The sequence below is a fragment of the Herpailurus yagouaroundi genome, unplaced genomic scaffold (genome assembly GCF_014898765.1).
Source record: "Herpailurus yagouaroundi ecotype Mexico unplaced genomic scaffold, PumYag 184, whole genome shotgun sequence".
In the NCBI taxonomy this organism is placed as follows: domain Eukaryota; kingdom Metazoa; phylum Chordata; class Mammalia; order Carnivora; family Felidae; genus Herpailurus; species Herpailurus yagouaroundi.
The window spans coordinates 36,989,115-37,012,205 of record NW_024412415.1 but is presented as its reverse complement, the minus strand read 5'-3'; the positions used below and the strand labels follow the sequence as shown (position 1 = coordinate 37,012,205).

The 23,091-nt window shown below is 38.8% G+C and overlaps 1 protein-coding gene across 2 annotated transcripts in view; it reads right to left on the bottom strand.

Moving 5' to 3' along the window:
- Positions 1-22,026, bottom strand: part of BBS4 (Bardet-Biedl syndrome 4) — a 58,157-nt gene extending 36,131 nt beyond the window's left edge. Inside the window, exons 1-2 of one of the 2 annotated variants that reach the window (XM_040493198.1) lie at positions 21,790-22,026; positions 13,025-13,076 (exon numbers count right to left, since the gene is read on the bottom strand). In XM_040493198.1, the coding sequence (XP_040349132.1) occupies positions 13,025-13,076; positions 21,790-21,813 (76 nt within the window). In that variant the 5' untranslated portion in view covers positions 21,814-22,026. Of the gene's footprint in view, positions 1-13,024; positions 13,077-21,350; positions 21,609-21,789 lie in introns of those variants that run through there. The other variant, XM_040493196.1, reaches the window with a different exon arrangement.
- Between the last annotated feature and the right edge of the window lie 1,065 nt (positions 22,027-23,091).

Below are 23,091 nucleotides of genomic sequence, written 5' to 3'. Positions count from 1 at the left end.
TGTAGAGCTTCTTAAAAAAAAAATCAAAATATTGAAACTTAGAAAAATTACATGCTCACTACAGAAGTTTTGAAAATATAGAAAGGAACAACAACAAAAAACCTCACATGTTCACATACTTACAGATAATCATGGTTATTAATTTACCATATTTCTTCCTAATCTTTTTATATGTGCATTTTAAGAGAGATATTTATCTACAGATAATTTTATATCTTTTTTTTAATGTTTATTTATTTTTGATAGATAGGGGGAGGGGGAGAGATCTGAAGCAGGCTCTTGACTGACAGCAGAGATCCCAATGCGGGGCTCAAATCCATGAACTCTGAGATCATGACCTGAGCCGAAGTCAGACACTTAACTAACTGAGCCACTTAGGAGCCCCTCAATGCTGCTTTTTAAAAATAAACATTAATTTAAATAGCTGGTTCGTATTTATTTGCATGAATAAATAATTACTTAGCTTTGTTTTATTGCTGAATGTGTAAGTTGTTTACAATAAATCACTGCTATAGTGTAATGAATACTTCTGTAATGAATATCTTTGCTTTATAAAAAATCAAAAAATGTTGAGAATACTTTATTTGAACAGATTCTTAGAATACGAAGTACTAAGTTAAATAATATAAACTTTTATTTTTAAGTGTATGCATTTTGAGAGACAGAGAATGAGAGAGAGCTTGCACAAGCAGGGGAGGAGCAGAGAGAGAGGGAGAGACAGAATCCCAGGCAAGTTCTGCTCAGCACGAAGCCTAACAAGGAGCTCAGTCTCACAAAGGCAAGATCATGACCTGAGCTGAATATCAACAGTCAGACATTCAACTGACTGAGCCACCCAGGCGCCCCTGAGCTTTTAAAGCTCCTGATATTTACTGACAAACTTTTACTCAAAAGCATTTGTGTCAATTCATACTTGCATATTTCTCTGCATACAAGAGTGCCCAGATGATTTTTAAGTATAAATAACTTACTCATCACTCTAGTTCTCTAAACCCTACAGAGGAAAAAGAGGATGATACCTAGCTAAAACTTTACCTCCAAAATTAAATCAATACCAGATTCTTGATTCCTTTAAATCTGTCTTCCTTTTCAGACTAAAGACAGAGAAAAGAATGTTAAAAAAGTCTTGACTTTTTTTAAACTAAGTGCTGCTGAATAAGGTTCTCTGAATCAAATTTTTGAATAAAATCCTGAAATAACTGAAGCAAACATCTCTTAAAGAAAAAAAAAAAAAGATAAGAATCAATCACTATTAAAACAGGCTTAACCTCAGGGCACCTGGGGGGCTCAGTTGGTTGAGAGTCCAACCTGATTATGCTCAGGTCATAATCTCACAGTTCATGAGTTCAAGCCCCACAGGAGCCCTGCTGCTGTCAGCCTGTCAGCACAGACCCGACATAGGATCGTCTGTCCCCCTCTCTCTCTCTGCCTCTCCCCTGCTTATGCGCTCGTGTTCTCTCTCTCTCTCAAAAAATAAACAAAACATTTAAAAAATATTTATAGGGGCACTTGAGTGGCTCAGTTGGTTAAGCAGTGTACTCTTTTTTTTTTTTTTAATTTTTTTTTCAACGTTTATTTATTTTTGGGACAGAGAGAGACAGAGCATGAACGGGGGAGGGTCAGAGAGAGAGGGAGACACAGAATCGGAAACAGGCTCCAGGCTCTGAGCCATCAGCCCAGAGCCTGACGCGGGGCTCGAACTCCGCGAGATCGTGACCTGGCTGAAGTCGGACGCTTAACCGATTGCGCCACCCAGGCGCCCCAAGCAGTGTACTCTTGATTTCAGCTCAGGTCATGATCTTGCAGTTCATGAGATCAAACCTTGCGTTGGGCTCTGTGCTGACAGTGCAAGAAGCCTACCTCTGATTCTCGCTCTCTGCCCCTCCCCACTCACACTTGCTCTCTCTCAAACTTAAAAAAAAAGTTCTTAAAAAAAAATAACACAAAATTTATAAAATAGGCCTAACCTCAACAAAGAAAGACAATCCAATGTAGAAATGGGCAGAGCATTTGAATAGACAGTTCTACAAAGAACATGTACAAATGACTAGTAAGAACATGAAAAGAGATGGCCAACAGCCCTCATCATTACAGAAATAGAAATCATAACTACAATGAGATACTACTTCATACCCACTAGGATAGCTATTTTTAAAAGAATAAAAAAGCAACAGCAGAAAATAACGGTGTTAGCAAGGATGTAGAGAAACCGGAGCCCCTGCATATGCAGCTGCTATAGAAGACAGTGTGGCATTTCCTCAAAAAACTAAACATAGAATTACCATATGATGCAGTAATTCCATTCCTAGATATATATGCAAAAGGAACGAAAGCAGGGACTCAAACAGAAATTTGTGCCCAATGTTCATTACGGCATTATTCACAAAGGCCAAAAGTTGGAAATGACCTGTGTCCATTAACAGAAAGAATGGATAAACAAAACGTGAGATACACATACAATGGCATGTTATTCAGTCTTAAAAAAATAATGAAATTCTGGGGGTGCCTGGGTAGCTCAGTCGGCTGAGCATCTAACTTCGGCTCAGGTCATGATCTCACATCTCGTGAGTTCGAGCCCCACATCAGACTCTGTGCTGACAGCTCAGAGCCTGGAGCCCGCTTCAGATTCTGTGCCTCCCTCTCTCTCTACCCCTCCCCCACTCAGTCTCTCTCTCAAACATTAAAAAAAAATAATAATGAAATTCTGTATAACATGTTATAGCATAGATGAACCTTTAAAACATTAGGCTAAATGTAGTAAGCTAGACACAAAAGGACAAATATTGTATGATTCTGAGCATATAAAATATCTAGAATACACAAATTACATTGGGATAGAAAGTAGAAGAGAAGGTACTAGGGACTGGTAGGGGAAAGGAGCAATTATCGCTTAATGGGTACAGAGTTTCTGTTTGGGGTGACAAAAGTTTTGGAGATAGTCGTGATGGTTGCACATTGTAAATGTAATTAACGCCGCTGGATTGTACATTTAAAAATAGACCTGGCCAGCCAGATGCCCCTGAATTGTATACTTTAACTGGGTGAACTGTATAGTTAAAAAAATAAAAGAGGCCAATTATATGTGAATGAAAATAAACAATCTGTTATATGCTTGTGGAGTTTTTTTGGAAATGTCATCTCCCATGAGAACTCCTTCCCCCCCCCCCCCCCCCCACCCCAAATTAATTTTTTCTTTAGGAAAGAAAAGTGAGGAATTATAATGGATGCCAGAGATTAAATAAACAAGATTTATTATAGATATATAAACAAGATTATAATCCCTGCCCTCAAGATGTTCTCAGTCTTGGTGGCTCAGTCAGTTAAGCGTCCGACTTCAGCTCAGGTCACAATCTCATGGTTTGTGGGTTCCAGCCTCCCATTGGGCTCTGTGCTGACAAGTCAGAGCCTGGAGCCTGTGTCAGCTTCTGTGTCTCCCTCTCTCTCTGCCCCTCTCCTGCTCATACTTTCTCTCTCAAAAATTAAAAAAAAAAAAAAAAAAAAAAAAGTTCTGTCTTGTAAGGAAAACAAAGAAGCAACCAGAAGAGGGAGCATCTGGATGGCTCAGTTGGTTAAGAGTCTGAATTCGGCTCAGGTCATAATCTCATAGTTTATGAGTTCAAGCCCTGTGCTGGGCTCTGCGCGAGCCTGGAGCTTGCTTCAGAGTCTGTGTCTCCCTCTCTCTCTTCCCCCTCCCCCACTTGTGCTCTTTCAAAAATAAATAAGCAAACAAACAAAAAAGAAGCAACCAAAAGAGCCATAAGGAAGGGTCTGCACAGCCAGAAACCCAGGACACACCTTTGACTCCCCATGTAATCAAAACACCCTATCAATCAGTTATCTCCCAGCCACTCTTCCTCTGTGCCTGGCGGACACTGAACATCCACTATCCAGGACTCATTCAAAGCCCCCCCATCCTCTGAGTGCCATCCTTGACTCTCCTGACCCAATGAAAGTCTGTGATAGTATCCTGGGTTTCCTTTTTTAATTCCAGTTGGTTAACATACAGTGTTATGTTAGTTTCAGGTGAACAATATAGTGATTCAACAATGCCATACATCACCTGGGTACTCATCACAACACAGGCATTCCTAATCCCCATCACCTATTTAACCCATCTCCCAACCACCTCCCCTCAGGTAACCATCTGTTTGTTCTGTGTACTTAAGAGTTTGTTTCTTGGTTTGTCTCTTTCTCTTTTTGCTTTCTTCATTTGTTTTGTTTCTTAAATTCCACGAGTGAAATCATATGGTATTTTTCTTTCTCTGACTTATTTCACTTAGCCTTATACCCTCTGGCTCCATCCATGTTGTTGTAAATGGCAGGATTTCATTCTTTTCTGTAGCTGAATAATATTCCATTGCATATACATATCACATCTTTATCCATTCATAAATCGATGGATACTTGGGCTGCTTCCATATCATGGTTATTATAAATATTGCTGCTATAAACATAGGGGTACATGCATCCCTTTGAATTCGTATTTTTGTATTCCTTGGGTAAATACTGGGTTTCTCTTTTATAACAACTCTCAATGCTTGAGATTTACTTGTCCAACATCGACCTTCCTACTGGATGGTAACTACCTTGTCTCTTGTTTACTGCTATGTCCCTAGCACCCTCGTTCTGGGCCTGATATAAAGCACACAGAGGGACTCTCTCATGTTCTTTTTTCAGCTGATCTGGGGCAGGCTGGGGGTGAGGTGACAACTGACATTCTGCAGTGACAAGGTATGGATGGTTGACGGGCTGATGATATGAGGAATCTGCTCATCTGCTGGGGGACATCTGCCACATGTGATATTCGGTGATACTCTGTTCTTCCTCCCAGTGCTGGTCACAGCCTTCTGTGTTCAGTGACCTGACAGTGAGTTGCTACCCACAATTTGAAAAAATATAATTAGGAGGATTCATGATGAGAAGAAAAGAGGGTCCAAAATAGAGCCCTGTGAGATTAAGGTTCAAGTAGAGGAGGTGGTGCCTACAAAGATAGAAAGGATCCAGTGGAGAAAGGAAAGGTGGAGAGGACCTAGAGGCCAGGGAGAGCTCTTGTTAACATTTGTGAGATGAACATAGCAGCTCTAAGAATCACATCCTGACCAGGTAATGTTCAGATCCAGGAAGTGGCAGGTCTCCACCTTGGGCTGCTTCACCAGAGTGAGAAAGCTCTTTCTCCATGGGAACTCCTTTTAAAAAACTTAGTTTAAATATGTTCAAGGCTGGAGAAAAGCTGAAAAAAAAACCTGGAAAGAATTCCTACAAAACCTTCACCCAGAGTCCCCAAATATGAAGATTTTACCCCAGTTTATCATTCTTTCTATATATTTGTTCTGAAATATTTTTCAGAAAGTTTCAGACATGAGGGACACCTGGGTGGCTCAGTTGATTAAGCATTCAACTCTTGATTTTGGCTCAGGTCATGGTCCCAGGGTCATGGGATCGAGCCCCGTGTCACACTCCACGCTCAGTGCAGATATTTTCTTTCCCTTTTTCTCCCTTTGCCCTCTCCCCCACTCACACACACTCTCTCTCTCTTTCTCTAAAATTAAAAAAAAGCAAAAAGGAAAAAAAATCTAAAAAAAGAAAGTTGCAGGCATGATACCCCTTTACTCCTCAGTAAAATGATCAAAACTAACATCGATACAATACTATTATCTACCTTACCATCCTATTCAAATTTTAACAAATGTCTTACTAACTTCCTTCATAGCAAGGGTCTTTCATTTTAAAACATATAAAATTTTTTATTTAAAAGAATTTTTTTAATGTTTATTCATTTTTTTTTAACGTTTATTTATTTTTGAGACAGAGAGAGATAGAGCAAGAACGGGGGAGGGTCAGAGAGAGAGGGAGACACAGAATCTGAAACAGGCTCCAGGCTCTGAGCAGTCAGCACAGAGCCCAATGCGGGGATCAAACCCATGGACCGCGAGATCATGACCTGAGCCGAAGTCGGACGCTCAACCGACTGAGCCACCCAGGCGCCCCAATGTTTATTCATTTTTGAGAGACAGAGAGAGACAAAGCATGAGCAGGCAGAGAGAGAGGGAGACAAAGAATCCAAAGCAGGCTCCAGGCTCTGAGCTGTGAGCAGAGAGCCTGACGTGGGGCTCCAACCCACGGACTGCAAGATCATGACCTGAGCTGAAGTCAGACACTCAACCGACTACGCCACCCACCTGCCCCAGGGTTTATCACATTTTTAATATGCCCAAAGGTCGGGGCGCCTGGGTGGCTCGGTTGGTTAAGCATCCGACTTCAGCTCAGGTCATGATCTCACATTCCGTGAGTTCGAACGCTGCATCAGGCTCTGTGCTGACAGCTCAGAGCCTGGAGCCTGCTTCGGATTCTGTGTCTCCCCTACTCTCTGCTCTGCTCATGCTCTGTCTCTCTCTGTCTCAAACATAAATAAAAACATTTAAAAAAATATGCCCAGAGGTCATCCTTATATTGTGTGTGTGTTTGTGTGTGTGTGTATAAACTGTGATTATGTTTTATCAATTTTTCTATTAAGTGTTTGGTCTTTTATCCCCCACACCAAGTTTTAAGAGTTCTTGGGGCACCTGGGTGGCTCAGTTGGTTAAGCGTCTGACTTCGGCTCAGGTCATGATCTCACAGTTCGTGGGTTCAAGCCCCGCATTAGGCTCTATGCTGACCGCTTGCTCAGAGCCCTTCAAATTCTGTGTCTCCTTCTCTCTCTGCCCCTCCCCTGCTCACGCTTTGTCTGTTTCTCAAAAATAAATAAACATAAAAAAAAATGTTTTAAAAAAGAGTTCTTTATATATTAGGGATATTAGCCATCTATGTGATATATGTTGCAAATATATTCACCCGGTATATTATTTCTGTTTGTCTTTCTTTATTGTGCCTTTTGCCGTGCAAAAAAAAAAAAATTTGTGAGTTAATATTTTTATGAGATAATATTTATCAATTTTTATTGCCTCTGGCAATATCTTCTTTTAGCACTTACATGGTTATGTATTTTACATTTAGATTAGATCTCTGACCCATTCGAAGTTTATTCTTGTGTATGATGTGAAGTATAAATCTAATTTTTTTCTTTATCAAAATGGTTATCCAGTTGTCCCAGAACCGTTTATTTAAAAAGCACATCTTTACTCCAGTAATTTGAGACACCATATATTTTATCATATACTAAATTGACAAATGTATTTGAGTCTCTTTCTGGACTTTCTCTGTTCTTTCCATTGGTTTCGCTTCTAATCGTGTACGAGTACTGTACCGTTTTAATTATAGAGGTTTCACAGTATTTTTAATATTTCTTTTTTCTTTTATTTTTTAAAATTTACATCCAAAGTAGTTACCATATAGTGCAACAATGATTTCAGGAGTAGATTCCTTAGTGTCCCTTACCCATTTAGCCCATCCCCCTCCTACAACCACTCTAGTAACCCTCTGTTTGTTCTCCATATTCATGAGTCTCTTCTGTTTTGTCCCCCTCCCTGTTTTTAGATTATTTTTGTTTCCCTTTCCTTATGTTCATCTGTTTTGTCTCTTAAAGTCCTCATATGATTTTTGTGAGTCATATGATTTTTGTCATATGATTTTTGTCTTTCTCTGACTAATTTCACTTAGCATAATACCCTCCAGTTCCATCCACGTAGTTGCAAATGGCAAAATTTCATTCTTTTTGATAGCCGAGTAATACTCCATTGTATATATATACCACATCTTCTTTATCCATTCATCCATCGATGGACATTTGGGCTCTTTCCATACTTTGGATATTGTTGATAGTGCTGCTATAAACATGGGGGTGCATGTGTCCCTTCGAAACAGCACACCTGTATCCCGTGGATAAATGCCTAGTAGTGCAATTGCTGGGTCGTAGGGTAGTTCTATTTTAGTTTTTTGAGGAACCTCCATACTGTTTTCCAGCTGGCTGCACCAGCTCACATTCCCAGTATTTTTAATATTTCTTAGGATAAATAGTGAACTTCAAAATTTGACAATTTAGATGAAGTGAAAAAAATTCCTTGAAAGACATAACCAGCAAAGCTCAATTAAGAAGAACTAGGTAACCTGTTTATCTTTATCTCTATTGAAGAAATTGAATTTGTTGTTGAAAAAATTTCTACAAAGAAAACTCCAGACCCAGGTGGCTTCACAGAAACATTCCAACAAACGTTTAAGGATGAAATTAGTCCATTCTCCAGAAACCCTTCCAGAAAATAAAAAAGGAGAGACTATTTCCCCAAATCATTTATGATGTATAAGAAACACTCATACTTTGTAGAAGGAAATACAAAATGGTTCAACTACTTTGGAAAACAGTTTGGCAATTTCTAATAAAACTAAACATATACTTATTAATACTACCCAGAAATGCCACTCCAAAGCACTTGATAAGTGAAATAAAAACATGTTTACACAAAACCCTCTAGGCAAATGTTTATAGCAGGTGTATTTGTTTTTTTGATTTTGGGGTTGTTTTTTTGTCCCCCCACCCCACTCCTCACAGCTGTATCTGTATTAGCCAAAAACTCATAAGTCCTTCAATTGGTAAATGGATGAATAAACTACAGTATAAACATACAATTGAATACTACTCAATAAAAGAAATTCAGACACACGACAACATGGATAAATCTTAAAAACATTATACTAGGTGAAAAAAGCCATTCAAAAGGTTACATAATGTATGATTAATTTAAATGACATTCTGGAAGAGACAGAACTATAAGAAGAAAACAATCAATGACTGCTAGCAATTGGAAGTAGAAGTTGGAATATTCACCAACATAGACCACATTCTTTACTACAAAGTCAAGGTGAATTTTTGAGGGTGATTAAGCTGTTCTACACCTTTTTTCCCCTTTTCTTTCTTCAAATGTTTATTTATTTAGAGAGAGCACAAGCAGGGGAGGAGAAAGAGAGAATCCCAAGCAGGCTCTGCACCATCAGCGCAGAACCTTATGTGGGGCTTGATCCCACAAAATATGAGATCATGACCTGAGCTGAAATCAAGAGTAGGATGTTAAACTGACTGAGCCACTCAGACACCCCTAGCTGTTCTATATCTTGATTGTGATGGTGGTGGCGGCTAATTTGACTAATTTCATTTATCAAAAGTCCCAGAACTTTACACTTAAATACAAGCTCTATTACCCTCAAAAACATTAGTCAAAGTTGACTTCAAAGAAAGAATATTATCAGGAATAAAAGAGGGACATTACATAATGATAAAAGAGTCACTTCACTCTTCTGAATGAATTGAGTGAATTTTTAATAAATCCTAAATGTATACACATCCAACAACAGACCTTCAACAAAATATACAAAGTAAAGGTCTTGGACTAGAAAGAGACAAACCCATAATTACAGGTGCATAATTCAATATTTTTCTTCCATTACGAATATCAGTATCTTCTTTGTAAGGTTATTAATATTTATATCAATAAGTACACAGAAGAACAATATTATCAAACTTGACCTGACATTTCTAGACTATTCCATCCAATAAGAGAATACACATTCTTTTCAAGGCACATGGGATATTCATCAACATAGACCACATTCTGGGCCTTAAACCAAACCATATAAAGTATGGTCTCTAACCATAATTAGAATTAAACTAGAAACCAGTAAGAAAAAAAAATCTGGAAAAATCCTCAAATATATGGAAATTAATCAATACCTTTCTTAATTGTGCATGGGAAAGGAGAACACAAAGAAAATCTGAAAATATTTAGAATTGTATAAAAGTTAAAATATAACATTTGAAATGTGTATGAACCAGTTAAACACTGCTTAGAGGGAAATGTAAAGTACTAAATGCTTCTAACAGAAAAGAAGAAAAATCTCAAATGGATGATCTAAGTTTCTACCTTAAGAAACTGCAAAAAGAAACAAGAATCTTCAAATTAAACACAGTATTAGAGAAGAGCAGAAATCAACAAAATTGAAACAGAAAAGTAATAGAGAAGAGAAAATACAATCAAAATCTGGTTTTTTGAAAAGATAATAAAATGGATAAGTTTCTAGTCAACCTGATCAAGAAAAAAAGATATTGAAAAAAATCAATAAAATAGATAAATTTCTAGCCAAACTGAACAAGAAAAATATGATAGACATAAATCAGCAAAATCAGGAACAGAGGGAATAGCACTACATATTCTACAGACATTAAAAGGAAACTATAGAAGTATTATGACTTTTATGCCAATAAATTTGATAACTGAGATGAAATGGATAAATTTCTTTGAAAGAAAAACAATACCTAAAACTCCCTAAAGAAGTATGTATAGCCTGAATAGCCCAGATCTGTTAAAGAAATTGAGTTTGTAGTTAAAAAATCTTCCAACAAAGAAAAATCCAGACCTAGATTACTTCACTGTCACAATCTAGCAAACATTTAAGAAAGACATAACACCAATTCTATACAAAATCTCCAGGAGAGGGAAGAGTCCCAACTTGTTTTGAGACCAGCACAACCCTGATACCAAAAAACAAAACAAAACAAAAACCTATAGATCAACATCCTCATGAACAAAAGTAAAAATTCTTTTTTTTTTTTGTAAAAATTTTTTAAATATTTATTTGCTTTTGAGAGAGACAGACAGAGTGCAAGTGGAGGAGGGGTAGAGAGAGGGAGGCACAGAATCCAAAGCACGCTCCAGGCTCCGAGCTGTCAACACAAAGCCTGACGCAGAGCTTGAACTCAAAAACTGAGATCATGACCTGAGCTGAAGTCGGACACTTAACTGACTGAGCCACCGAGGCATCCCCAAATGTAAAACCTCGTAACAAAAACTATCAAGTTGAATCCAGCAACATAAAAAGGTTAATACATCATAACCATGTGGGGTCTATCCCAGGAATTCAAAGGTTGGTAACAACATTCCAAAATTCATCGATGGAATTCACCATACTGACAAAATAAAATCTGGGGTTGTGGAAGCTGGAAATTAAGGGCAGGTTAAGAAGTTATACCCTTAATATTATTTTAGGTCCCTGTGTCACCACTTTGCACAACTCCAAAGGTATCATTTATATTGTAGTCATTGTATTCTACATGAATGATACTCCTGAAATTGTAAAATATAGTAGTATTGCAAATGTGTAAAATAGTTGCCCAAAAGGCAATGCGACTTTCAGCTGGACTAAAAGAAATAAAAGATCTAGGCGAAGAGATTTTTATTTTCCAGATGTTTCACTTGGCCCTGTTCACACCTGATATATTCTATTCAGTCCTGAACTTCATATTTCCAAGGGGCCAATGAACTTCACCAGAGATCAAAAGCAGTAATGGCAAAAGAGTTCTAGCTATTTCACATAAAAAGAGTTGAAGAAACTGGAATGCATATACTATATTTCAATAATTTGCTTATATTCAGGGCACCTGGGTGGCTCAGTCGGTTAAGCGTCCGACGTTGGCTCAGGTCATGATCTTGCAGTTCATGGGTTCAAGCCCCACATCGGGCTCGGTGCTGACAGCAGGTGGAGCCTGCTTCGGATTCTGTGTCTCCCTGTCTCTTTCAGCCCCTCCCTGCTTGTGCTTTGAGTCTCTCAAAAAAAAAATAAACATTAAAAAAAATTTTTTTTAATAATTTGCTTATATTCTATATGCCCTGAAGACTGTCAATTCCTAAGGGCAGAATCTATGCCCTGTCTATCTTTGTATCCCAGATACCTATCACTGGTCCTGGAACTGAGTAAGTACTCACCTGTGAGGCGTTCAAGAACAGGAGAAACTAAACTTTAGTAATAGGAACCAGAACATGGGGAGAAAGGATTGCAAGGGACCCTATAGCAATGTCAAATGTGACACTCTGCCCCACAGTTATCAACTCATTAGCCTGAATTGGTTATGTGCCAATTTTTTATTGGTATATACTAATTACAGCTCTCCTGGACTGGAAGTCAGTCAAACCATGGAATTTGACTCTGGAGGAAGCACGGAAAGAACACTGGAGAGACCATCACAATACATACTAGCCCCACCTAACCAGCCAAATCACCCCTGCGATTAATCAAAGTGACAGACATCACAGCAATATGATTCTCATGTCCAGAAATGATGTAAAAAAATTAGCAACTATGTTAGAAATTAGAATAAACACCTAAATTTCACAAATAATCTAAATTACAGATGTACTGCCCTTTCAATGAAAGATGTATCCCTGAAAAACTCTTTGAAAACCAATTCTGAAGGCAATCACATTTTCCAACAATTTATATTATAATTTCAAAGAGGAACAGAAATGCCCCAAGTAAACTAAACAATATTGTGGTAAAATGAACTTTAAAATTCTTAGCAGACAAAAGGAAAACGCTTTTTGCAAAAGGATGTATTGCCTGGTAACCATAACTCATAATGCAGATAAGAACTATACCCATGACCCTGGGAAAGTCATGTCCCTTCCACTCAGCCTTGGTTTCCTCATCTAGAAAATAATAAATAAATGAGTAAATAATAAAATAGATGGTCTCTTCCGCTAAATAAAAAGATTGGGTATTTTCTAATGCCTGACGAGTTTGTTAGGCATTAGATATGTTTACTAAACATGAGAGAATATCCAATATAGTTAACTACAATCTGATGCAAACCTTCCTAAGACTGTAAGTTAATATATAAAGGAATTCTGTTCCTCTAAATAAAATATAACATATCTCTATCAGATTTTTAAATGCAGCTCTTTACAGTATATATACCCTTACTTCATCTTCACAGACTCAATTTTTACTTATTTAACATACTTATTTAACATACACATGAGATTATGTGAGGCCTGATAGGTACTCTGGGAACTTGAGAGTGGTTTTTCCACAAGCATAAAATTAATACACACTTACATAATAATAAGGCACCATTTAACACACTTTACAGGCAAAATCAATCCCATAATATCTAACAACTCCATAAAATAAAAGCTATATATGGCAGAATAGTTAAGACTATTACTGCTTTCCCCCAAAACTCATTTTTAAAAGCTCTAAGCATATAGAAGAATCAGTAGAAAATCTGTGCAAATATACACACACAGTGAAACTGCACACCAACCTTTTTTCAGTCGAGGTTTCTGAGATTCAGCAGATGCAGGAAACTGAGTTCTCTGAAAAGAAAGAAATCTATGTTAAAGCACCACCATAAACCTTGCTAACTTAAAAAAGCATTCAAATAGTAGCTCTCCAATCATGCAATTAATCCATTAACTACATACAGGTACAAAGAATTTTTAACGCAGTTTAAAAAACAAATGTCAAGTCATAACTTTTGCTATCCAAACTATTAATAACACATATGCATATTTACAATGCATATTTAATGTGTAATGTATAATTATAATGCATAAAATGTGCACAAATAAATGTACTAAGCTCTGGACACTACACATTAGGATTATACTTAATGTCATATAGCTTAGCAACCAAAACAAAATAGTAGTAACTTTGACAAAAGGAAGTTTGTGCAGTTATCTATACAGAAATTGCCTAGCACCCGATTCTAGGAGGAAGGTTTTTTTTTTTCTTTTTAAGCGACATTATTGAACATAATAAATACTGTCTTATACCATAACTTTGCAGAAAATATTCAGATGGATTTTTCTTCTACCTACCTCCTATATTATATATGATATAGTAAGATATAAGCAAAAACAATGGCTGAGAAAATTTCCAGAAGTAATGTTAGATACTAATCTTTAGATTCAGAATGCTCAACCAATCTTGACCAGGTTGAATGAAAATAAATCCACGCTTGTATACATCACAAGGACCTGCACTAGAGATAATAAGAAGTTCTTAAAAGCAACCAAAGGAAAAAAGTATCATGAGCTAACCTACACAGAAAGGACAATTAGATTGACAGCTGATGTCTCAACAATTAAAAATGGGAAATAATATCACATAAAGACATTATAAGAAAAATCACTCCCATGTTTCAGGTGCTAAGTAAAATGAATGTTAATCTAAATACAAGGTCAGCAAACTATGGCCCACAGGGCAAACAAATCCAGCCCATTTTTATATGGCCCACAAACTAAGAATTTTTTTTACATTTTTAATAGTTTTTAAATTTTTAATATTTTGTAACACCTTAAAATTACATAAAATTCAAATTCAAGTGTCTATAAGCAAAATTTTATCAGAATACAGCCACACACACATGTTTATATATGGTCTATGGTTGCTTCCACACTATAAATGCATAACTGAGTTAACTTGTGACAGAGCCTCGCCCACAAGCCCAAAATATTTATTACTGGCCCTTTACAAAAAGTTTGCCAACTCAGATCTAAACTCTTACACCTCAAAACTAATTTTGGGGGTTCCTGTTTGGCTCAGTCGGAAGAGCATGTGGCTCTGGATCTCGGGGTCATGAGTTTGAGCCCCATGTTGGGTGTAGAGATTACTAATAAACTTAAAAAAAAAAAAAACACAACTCTCAAGAACAATGGCAAATAAAGACTTACAGACAAATAAAATTTGAGAGTTTTAGACTCATTAAATAAACTTTAAGGGGTGCCTGGCTGGCTCAGTCGGTACAGCATGGGACTCTTGATCTTGGGGTTGTAAGTTTGAGCCCCATACTGGGTACAGAGATTACTTAAAAAAAAAAAACCAAAATTTAAAAAAATTTTATAATTTTAGGAAAAAGGAAAATAACCCCATAATGAAAAGGTGGAAGGAGCAAAGGAATTGGTAAAATACATAAGTATTCTAAACATCTACTGACTGAATAAAGCAAACAAAAGTATAATCTGTGAACAACAATATCATGAACTGGCAGAAGGCAATGGGTAATAACGCATTTGATAATCCCTACATTATTCAGTTTTGAGTTTGAACTTTCAGTTAAATAGGTTTTAAAAAATGGGTACTCACTAAAGGAAGACTAAAGAATAGAGTATATAACCTACAAGTAATGAAATGAGAGAGACAAAAAGAAACTCAGCCAAAAAAAAACAAACAAAAGAAAATGAAGGGAAAAAATGAAATTCTCCAGTTAAATGATCAGGATGGATGTTTTTTAAAATCTTGATGAATGCTACTTCTATAAAGATACATCTAAAACATAAAGGCAAAGAAGGGGCACTTGTTGGTTAGGCATCCAACTCACAGTTCGTGACTTCAAGCCCTGTGTCGGGCTCTACATTGACAGTGTGGAGCCTCTCTCTCTGCCCCTCCCCTGATCTCTCTCAAAATAAATAAACTTTAAAAAAAATTAAAAAATAAAACATAAAGGCAAAGAAAAAGCAAAAAGATACATTAGGAAAACAGAAACGAAAATAAAGCTAAAGTAGCAATATTAACATTAAACAAAACAGACTTCAAGAGAAAAAGTTTTAGGGGTGCCTGGGTGGTTCAGTTAGTTAAGTGTCCGACTCTTGACTTTGGCTCAGGTCATGATCTCGTGGTTGTGAGACCACACTGGGTCCACACTGGGTGTGGAGCCTGCTTGGGATTCTCTGTCTTCCTCTGTTCATCTCCCCCCCAGAAAAGAGGAAAAGAATTCACAGGAAAATGAAAATGAATTAAAATAGATGGAAGACTAAAATGGACAAGGCAAGGGGTGCCTAGGTATTGCAGTGTTGGTTAAGCATTTGACTCTTGATCTCGGCTCAGTTCATGATCTCACGATTTGTGAGATCAATCCCCACATCAGGCTCTGCACTGATGGTGTGGAGCCTACTTGAGATTCTGTCTCTTCTTCTCTCTGCCCCTCTCCGGCTTGTACTCTCTCTCAAAATAAATTGAAACAAACAAACTTAAAATGGACAAGGCAAATTTAAAAACCTTTAGGAAAAAACCTCTAGAAAAAATTATAGGATAGGGAAGGATTACTTCAATAAGATATAAAAGCACAACCCAATTGAGAAAAGATCTAAATATTCACTACATTAAAATTAAGAAATCCTGTTTCAAAAAGGAAGTGATAATAGAAAACTAAGAGAAGATATATGCAATACAAAACCAAAAAAAAAAAAAATGACAAAGGATTAACAGCCAGAAACTACAAATAACTACCAAAAATAAATACATAAATAAAAGAGTAAAAAAAAAAAAATGAGAAAAACAGTGAAGTAGAAAAACAAGTAAAACATTTGAAAGAGGCACTGCAGAGAAAAGAGACAACCAATGATGCTCCACCTCATTAACAATCAGGTAAATGTCAGTTAAAATCACATTACGAGGCACCTGTGTGGCTCAAGCAGCTAAGCATCTGACTTTGGCTCAGGTCATGATCTTACAGTTTGTGAGTTTGAGCCCCACATTGGGCTCTCTGCTGTCATGCAGGGCCTACTTCGGATTCTCTCTCTCTCTGCCCCTCTCCCACTCATGCTCTCCCTCTCTCTCAAAAATAAACAAACATTAAAATAAATAAATAGGGGCGCCTGGGTGGCTCAGTCGGTTAAGCGGCCGACTTCGGCTCAGGTCATGATCTCGCGGTCCGTGAGTTCGAGCCCCGCGTCGGGCTCTGTGCTGACAGCTCAGAGCCTGGAGCCTGTTTCAGATTCTGTGTCTCCCTCTCTCTGACCCTCCCCCGTTCGTGCTCTGTCTCTCTCTGTCTCAAAAATAAATAAACGTTAAAAAATTTTTTTTTAAATAAATAAATCCTTTAAATAAAATAAAAAATAAAATAAAATCACATTAAGATTTAATTTCATATCCACTATACTGACAGAATTTAAAGCTATAACAATATCAAGGATGTAAGCAACAGGAACTGATGGTAGAAGCATAAATTGTTATAACCACCTGCGAGTTTCCCACAAGTAATGAAGTTGAAGATGTCCAATATACAATGTACAATTGCAATGTACAATATAAATGAGCCTCAAAAGCACGCTAAGTGGGGGCGTCCTAAGTGGTTCAGTCAGTTAAGCATCCGACTTCAGCTCAGGTCATGATCTCACAACTCATGGGTTGAAGCCCCACATCAGGCTCTGGACAGACAGCTCACAGCCTGGAGCCTGCTTCAAATTCTGTGTCTCCCTCTCTCTCTCTGCCCCTCCCCTGCTTGTGTTCTCTTCCAAAAATAAATAAACTTAAAAAAAAAAAAATGCTAAGTGAAACTCAGATACATTAAGACTACATAGTGTGTGATTACATGAAATTGCAGAAAAGGCAAAATGTTGGAGACACAAAGCAGATCAGCGGTCAGCTGGGGTGAAGAGTAGAAAGTGGTTGCAAATGGACACAAGGGAATTTTTTGGAGTGATGGAGGTCAGTGGATTGTGGTGACAGTTGTACAAGTATATAAATTTACCAAAATTGATCAAACTGTACACTTAAAATGGGTAGATTTTATGGTATGTGTATTATACCTCAACAAAGCTGTTTTTATTTTTTTTCAACAAAGCTATTTTTACTTTTTGTTTTATTTTAAAGTTTATTTATTTCTTTGGAGAGAGAGCATGCACGTGCAAGTAGGGGAGGGACAGACAGAAGGAGAGAATCCCAAGCAGGCTCTGTGCTGTCCGTGCTCAATCCCACTAACAGTGAGATCATGACCTGAGCAGAAATCAAGAGTTGGAGGCTCAACTGACTGAGCCACCGAGGCACCCCTAATCTTAAATAAAATACAAATGCCAGTCCCCAGTTTTCCTAAGGAACTAGTAATAATCTTTGGTAGTTTAGGTAGCATATTCGAAATTCTGTGTGTCCCACACTGGCCTAGTTTTACTCCATTTTAGTGGGATGTCTCCTGGCCTCAAGGCCTTTACAACAGCATTCTTAGATTTACTTATGCATTTGTTCAAACTTCTGTTAAGTCTTTCAGTCTTCTCTCCCTCACATCTATACATCTGTGTCTACAGATCTATGTAGTTTTTCTTTGTGTCACAAAATTAAGATCACACACTATACACCTGTTAAAAAAAAAAAGGCCCCAAATGGAGTTGTTTACATTAAGTCCCATGTCAACAAACCAAGACTTAATTATTCTTTCTGCCTCTCCCAGGAACAGAATCCTAAACCAGTCAATCAGAAATCGCCCAATCAGTACTGGTGAGGTAATATGCCTGATAGACAACCCCCCCGCCGCCCCCGCCATCACCTAAAGGAAAGTGATCTTGCAATAACCAACCTTCTTGTCTAGTATAACCTCCTTATTCCCACTCCTTTCTACCTAATGAAAACCTTTCATTTTGTACAGCTCTTCGGAGTTCCTGTCTGCTAGAATGAATGCCACCTGATTCATGAATCATTGAATAAAGCCAAGGAGGACCTTTGAAGTCTACTCAGTTAAATTTTGTTAACATTGCACTCCACATCTAGCTTTTGAAAAATGTATAGCATCCATGTCAACATATATAGTTCTTTTTTTAAGTTTTATTTATTTAAGTAATCTCTACACCCAACATGGGACTCAAACTCAGGACCCCGAGATCAAGATCTCATGGTTTGTGAGATTGAGCCCTTAACCAGGCTCCAAGCTGACAGCACAGAGCCTGCTTGGGATTCTCTCTCTCCTTCTTTCTCTCCGTCCCTCCCCCACTCACACTCTCTCTCAAAAATAAATAAATAAACTTAAAAAAAAAAAAAAAAGAGCTGCACTCTCCTTTGAGTCAGCCAGGCACCCTTATGGTTCTGACATTTTTTTAATGCCTGCATAATATTCCTCAGGGGACTGGGTGGCTCAGTCAGTTAAGCCTTGGATTCCTGGTTTCAACTTAGGTCATTATCTCGCTGTTCCTGAGATGGAGCCCCACGTTGGGCTCCTCACTGATGGTGCAGAGCCTGCTTGGGATTCTCTCTCTGTCCTCCCCCACTTGCACACTCACGCTCTCTCAAAATAAACTTTAAAAACGTATATTCCTCAGAATGGAAGTATCAGAAGTCATCTATTACCCTATTAATGGGCATTCACCTTGTTTTCAGTATTTTGCCACTGTAAACAATACTGCAATGAATACCCTTATAGTTTATGCTTATGTTTTGCTTTTATTTCAATGGGTTACAGGTCTGGTGACTGAGTGAATGAGACTGTTGGGCCCTTTTAATTTTATTACAAGATATCAGATCACTTCCAAAAAGGCCAGAAATTCAAATTTCCATGCAGTGGTAACATGAAAAGATGAAATTAGTACAAATATAACACTGCTTGGCACAAAAACAGACACATAGACCAATGGAATAGAATAGAAACCCCAGAACTAGACCCACAAACGTATGGCCAACTCATCTTTGACAAAGCAGGAAAGAACATCCAATGGAAAAAAGACAGTCTCTTTAACAAATGGTGCTGGGAGAACTGGACAGCAACATGCAGAAGGTTGAAACTAGACCACTTTCTCACACCATTCACAAAAATAAACTCAAAATGGATCAAGGACCTGAATGTGAGACAGGAAACCATCAAAACCTTACAGGAGAAAGCAGGAAAAGACCTCTCTGACCTCAGCCGTAGCAATCTCTTCCTCGACGCATCCCCAAAGGCAAGGGAATTAAAAGCAAAAGTGAATCACTGGGACCTTATGAAGATAAAAAGCTTCTGCACAGCAAAGGAAACAACCAACAAAACTAAAAGGCAACCAACGGAATGGGAAAAGATATTTGCAAATGACATATCGGACAAAGGGCTAGTATCCAAAATCTATAAAGAGCTCACCAAACTCCACACCCGAAAAGCAAATAACCCAGTGAAGAAATGGGCAGAAAACATGAATAGACACTTCTCTAAAGAAGACATCCGGATGGCCAACAGGCACATGAAAAGATGTTCAGCGTCGCTCCTTATCAGGGAAATACAAATCAAAACCACACTCAGGTATCACCTCACGCCAGTCAGAGTGGCCAAAATGAACAAATCAGGAGACTATCGATGCTGGAGAGGATGTGGAGAAACGGGAACCCTCTTGCACTGTTGGTGGGAATGCAAATTGGTGCAGCCGCTCTGGAAAGCAGTGTGGAGGTTCCTCAGAAAATTAAAAATAGACCTACCCTATGACCCAGCAATAGCACTGCTAGGAATTTATCCAAGGGACACAGGAGTACTGATGCATAGGGGCACTTGTACCCCAATGTTCATAGCAGCACTCTCAACAATAGCCAAATTATGGAAAGAGCCTAAATGTCCATCAACTGATGAATGGATAAAGAAATTGTGGTTTATATACACAATGGAATACTACGTGGCAATGAGAAAAAATGAAATATGGCCTTTTGTAGCAACGTGGATGGAACTGGAGAGTGTGATGCTAAGTGAAATAAGCCATACAGAGAAAGACAGATACCATATGGTTTCACTCTTATGTGGATCCTGAGAAACTTAACAGGAACCCATGGGGGAGGGGAAGGAAAAAAAAAAAAAAAAAGAGGTTAGAGTGGGAGAGAGCCAAAGCATAAGAGACTGTTGAGAACTGAGAGCAAACTGAGGGTTGATGGGGGGTGGGAGGGAGGAGAGGGTGGGTGATGGGTATTGAGGAGGGCACCTTTTGGGATGAGCACTGGGTGTTGTATGGAAACCAATTTGACAATAAATTTCATATATAAATAAAAAAAAACAAATATAACACTGCTAGCAATAAACTTGACAATAATGAAAATAATCAGTTAACTTCAGGCTCAAGTGCTACAGTCATGTTGAAACAGCCATTCTCTTTAAAACACTAATAGACTCTAAAATTCTAAATTCTAAAATCACAGAAATCAAGTTCATATTCTGTTTATGAACACCAATCTCTCTGCCTGCAACGAACACTGGAGAATAAACTCTATTTGTAGCAGTGCCGTGTTACCATTACACCTTACATTTAAGATTATGTAGGTGAAGTATTTCCTTTGATGTTTCTAATATCTAAAACCTAGTAACACTAATCATGCTATTGAATTTTTTTCTTTTTAACTTGAGGCTTAACAAAAGTCTTTGCCTTGGGCCTCCTTCTCTGTACTGAGTTGTACGATTACACTAAAAATAATTTGACTTCTCTAGAAATGAGAACAGAAAACAATTCCCCCTGACAGGCAACATTGGTCTTGCTCTTCAAAAGCCAAAACCAAATCGTAAAACATTCAGCCAAAACCTGCTGTGTTTGTCTCCCACGTTTTGTCTCCCATGTCTCCCATGGGCGTTCTTCAAAGGGCAGTAAATTCCAAAATAAATAAATAAAGTCATTCTAACAAATGCGAGGACCATGCTTTGAAACCCAACGCTAAAACAAAGTAGACAAAGTTTCACGCTAACTTTACAGAAATCAGATCCAACTATAAATATATACACCTCACAAACAACTACCACTGGGTGATCCCGCATTCATCTGGGTTACTTTGTAAGAGCAGCTCTGCGGAGTTTAATCAATGCCTTAACTCAAGCCTCAGCTGAATCCCCAAACAGCACTATTCCTAAACTTAATCACAACAGAGAAAACATGGTCCCGACCCACCGGCAGAAGGCAGTGACGCCGAAAGCTTCGAAGCTTGGTCATATTCAATCCCTAATCCAAGGGATTAACAACATTGTCTCTGCACAAATGGTAGTGCTTCCTTTCCAAACCTCGTGAGACAGAGAAGATGGGACTAGCAAAAGAGCCATTTCTGATGAATATCTCCCTTCTCCGTCCGGCGCACCCCAAGAAGGACTACAATCCTAGCCCAGGCCCAGCACTGCAAAGAATTCAGCCTTGCCCCAGGCGGACCAGCTCCCTTGAGGGAGTCGGTATCGCCCCGCGCACCCCGAGCAGCTCCAGAGCCGGCTCCGCACTTCCCCAGGGGCAGCTGCGTGGGACACGGGTCGCCCGCAAGCCTAACTCGCCACTCTGCTCCGCCCGTCCCGGCCCTGCCCCGCCTAGCGGCCGGGACCCTAAGGAGAATCTCTAAACTCACCGTCGCGAGTCTCTCCTCAGCCATCTTGGCTCCGCCCACCACTTCCCGGCCGGAAATTGGCCGTCTCCTAGACAACCAGGCAAACGGAAATGGTAGGAGGGGCCTGAGCGGGGAAGGAAATAGATCAGGGGGCTGAACGTCTCGTTTGAGAGGGTTTTCGGGGAACCTGGAAAGGGTTGGGTCCCTCTCCACTAAAGTGGCGGTGATGGACCCGGTGAAGGAATGCCTAGGCAGTTCTCTTCATCCGGGGCAACCCCATCACCACTCCCACGCCGTTGTCTTGGAAACTGCTGGAGGAAACCCGGGGCCTCGCTGGCTGGAACTGCCGGACACAGCTGGGAAGGCCGCGCAGTCCTCCCGGCGCCTAGCCCTGCCCAGTATCGACGCCACTTTGCGTTTATTTCAAGCCTTCCGGGAATTCCGGTCCCCAAACACTAGGGCAGAGAGCCCCATTCTAGACATTCATAAAAATCTCCTTTCTTAGCTGTCACTGTCCAACTGAGGTATTCGCCTCATCAGGCTCCCTTCTTGTTTACGCCAGAATTTGCAAACCCGCTGCCGGTAGGCTGTGTTGGAGCAAGTTTTGTTTTGATGGGAAATAATTTTTTTAAAAAGATTTCGCAGGAAAGCCAGAAACCCGGCCTCGGGGGCATATAAACATCCGACAATGGGCTTCCATTCCTAAATGGCAATAAAACGGATCTGAAAAACGATGCAACTGAAGATAGGTTCGCCATGTTGCCACAGTCCATGTCCTGGCACACTTCAGCCGTTTGACATTACCCATCTGGCCCCTGGTATGGTGAACTAAATGATTAGTCTTTCTTGTGAGTGATCGTGGAAATAGGTGTGGGCTTTGGAGTCAAACATAGCTGTGAACTTGACTACTGCCTGACATGAGCCAATCATTTTGGGTTTCATTCATCCTAGTACGTGGAACTAACTATGTAATGAACACAACTATAACAGGATCCCGGCACCCACAGCACCAACCTTAAAGTAGAGAGAGGAAGTCAGACATTAATAATACAAGCAAAATTTATGAACAAACAGTTCACTAAATAAGAAATACAAATGGCTGTTAAACATGAAAATACAACTTTGCAAGGAAGAAAGAACATGCGAATTAAAGTTTCCAAGAGATACTTTACACCTCTTACATTGGCAAAAAAAAAAAAAAAAATTTCACTAACATAGTTGTGAGGAAACATGCATTCTTCATCTGTGGCTAGTGAGAATGTGAATTGATAACAACCTCCATTGAGAGCAGTTTGGAAATAACTACCAAAATTTAAAATGCGC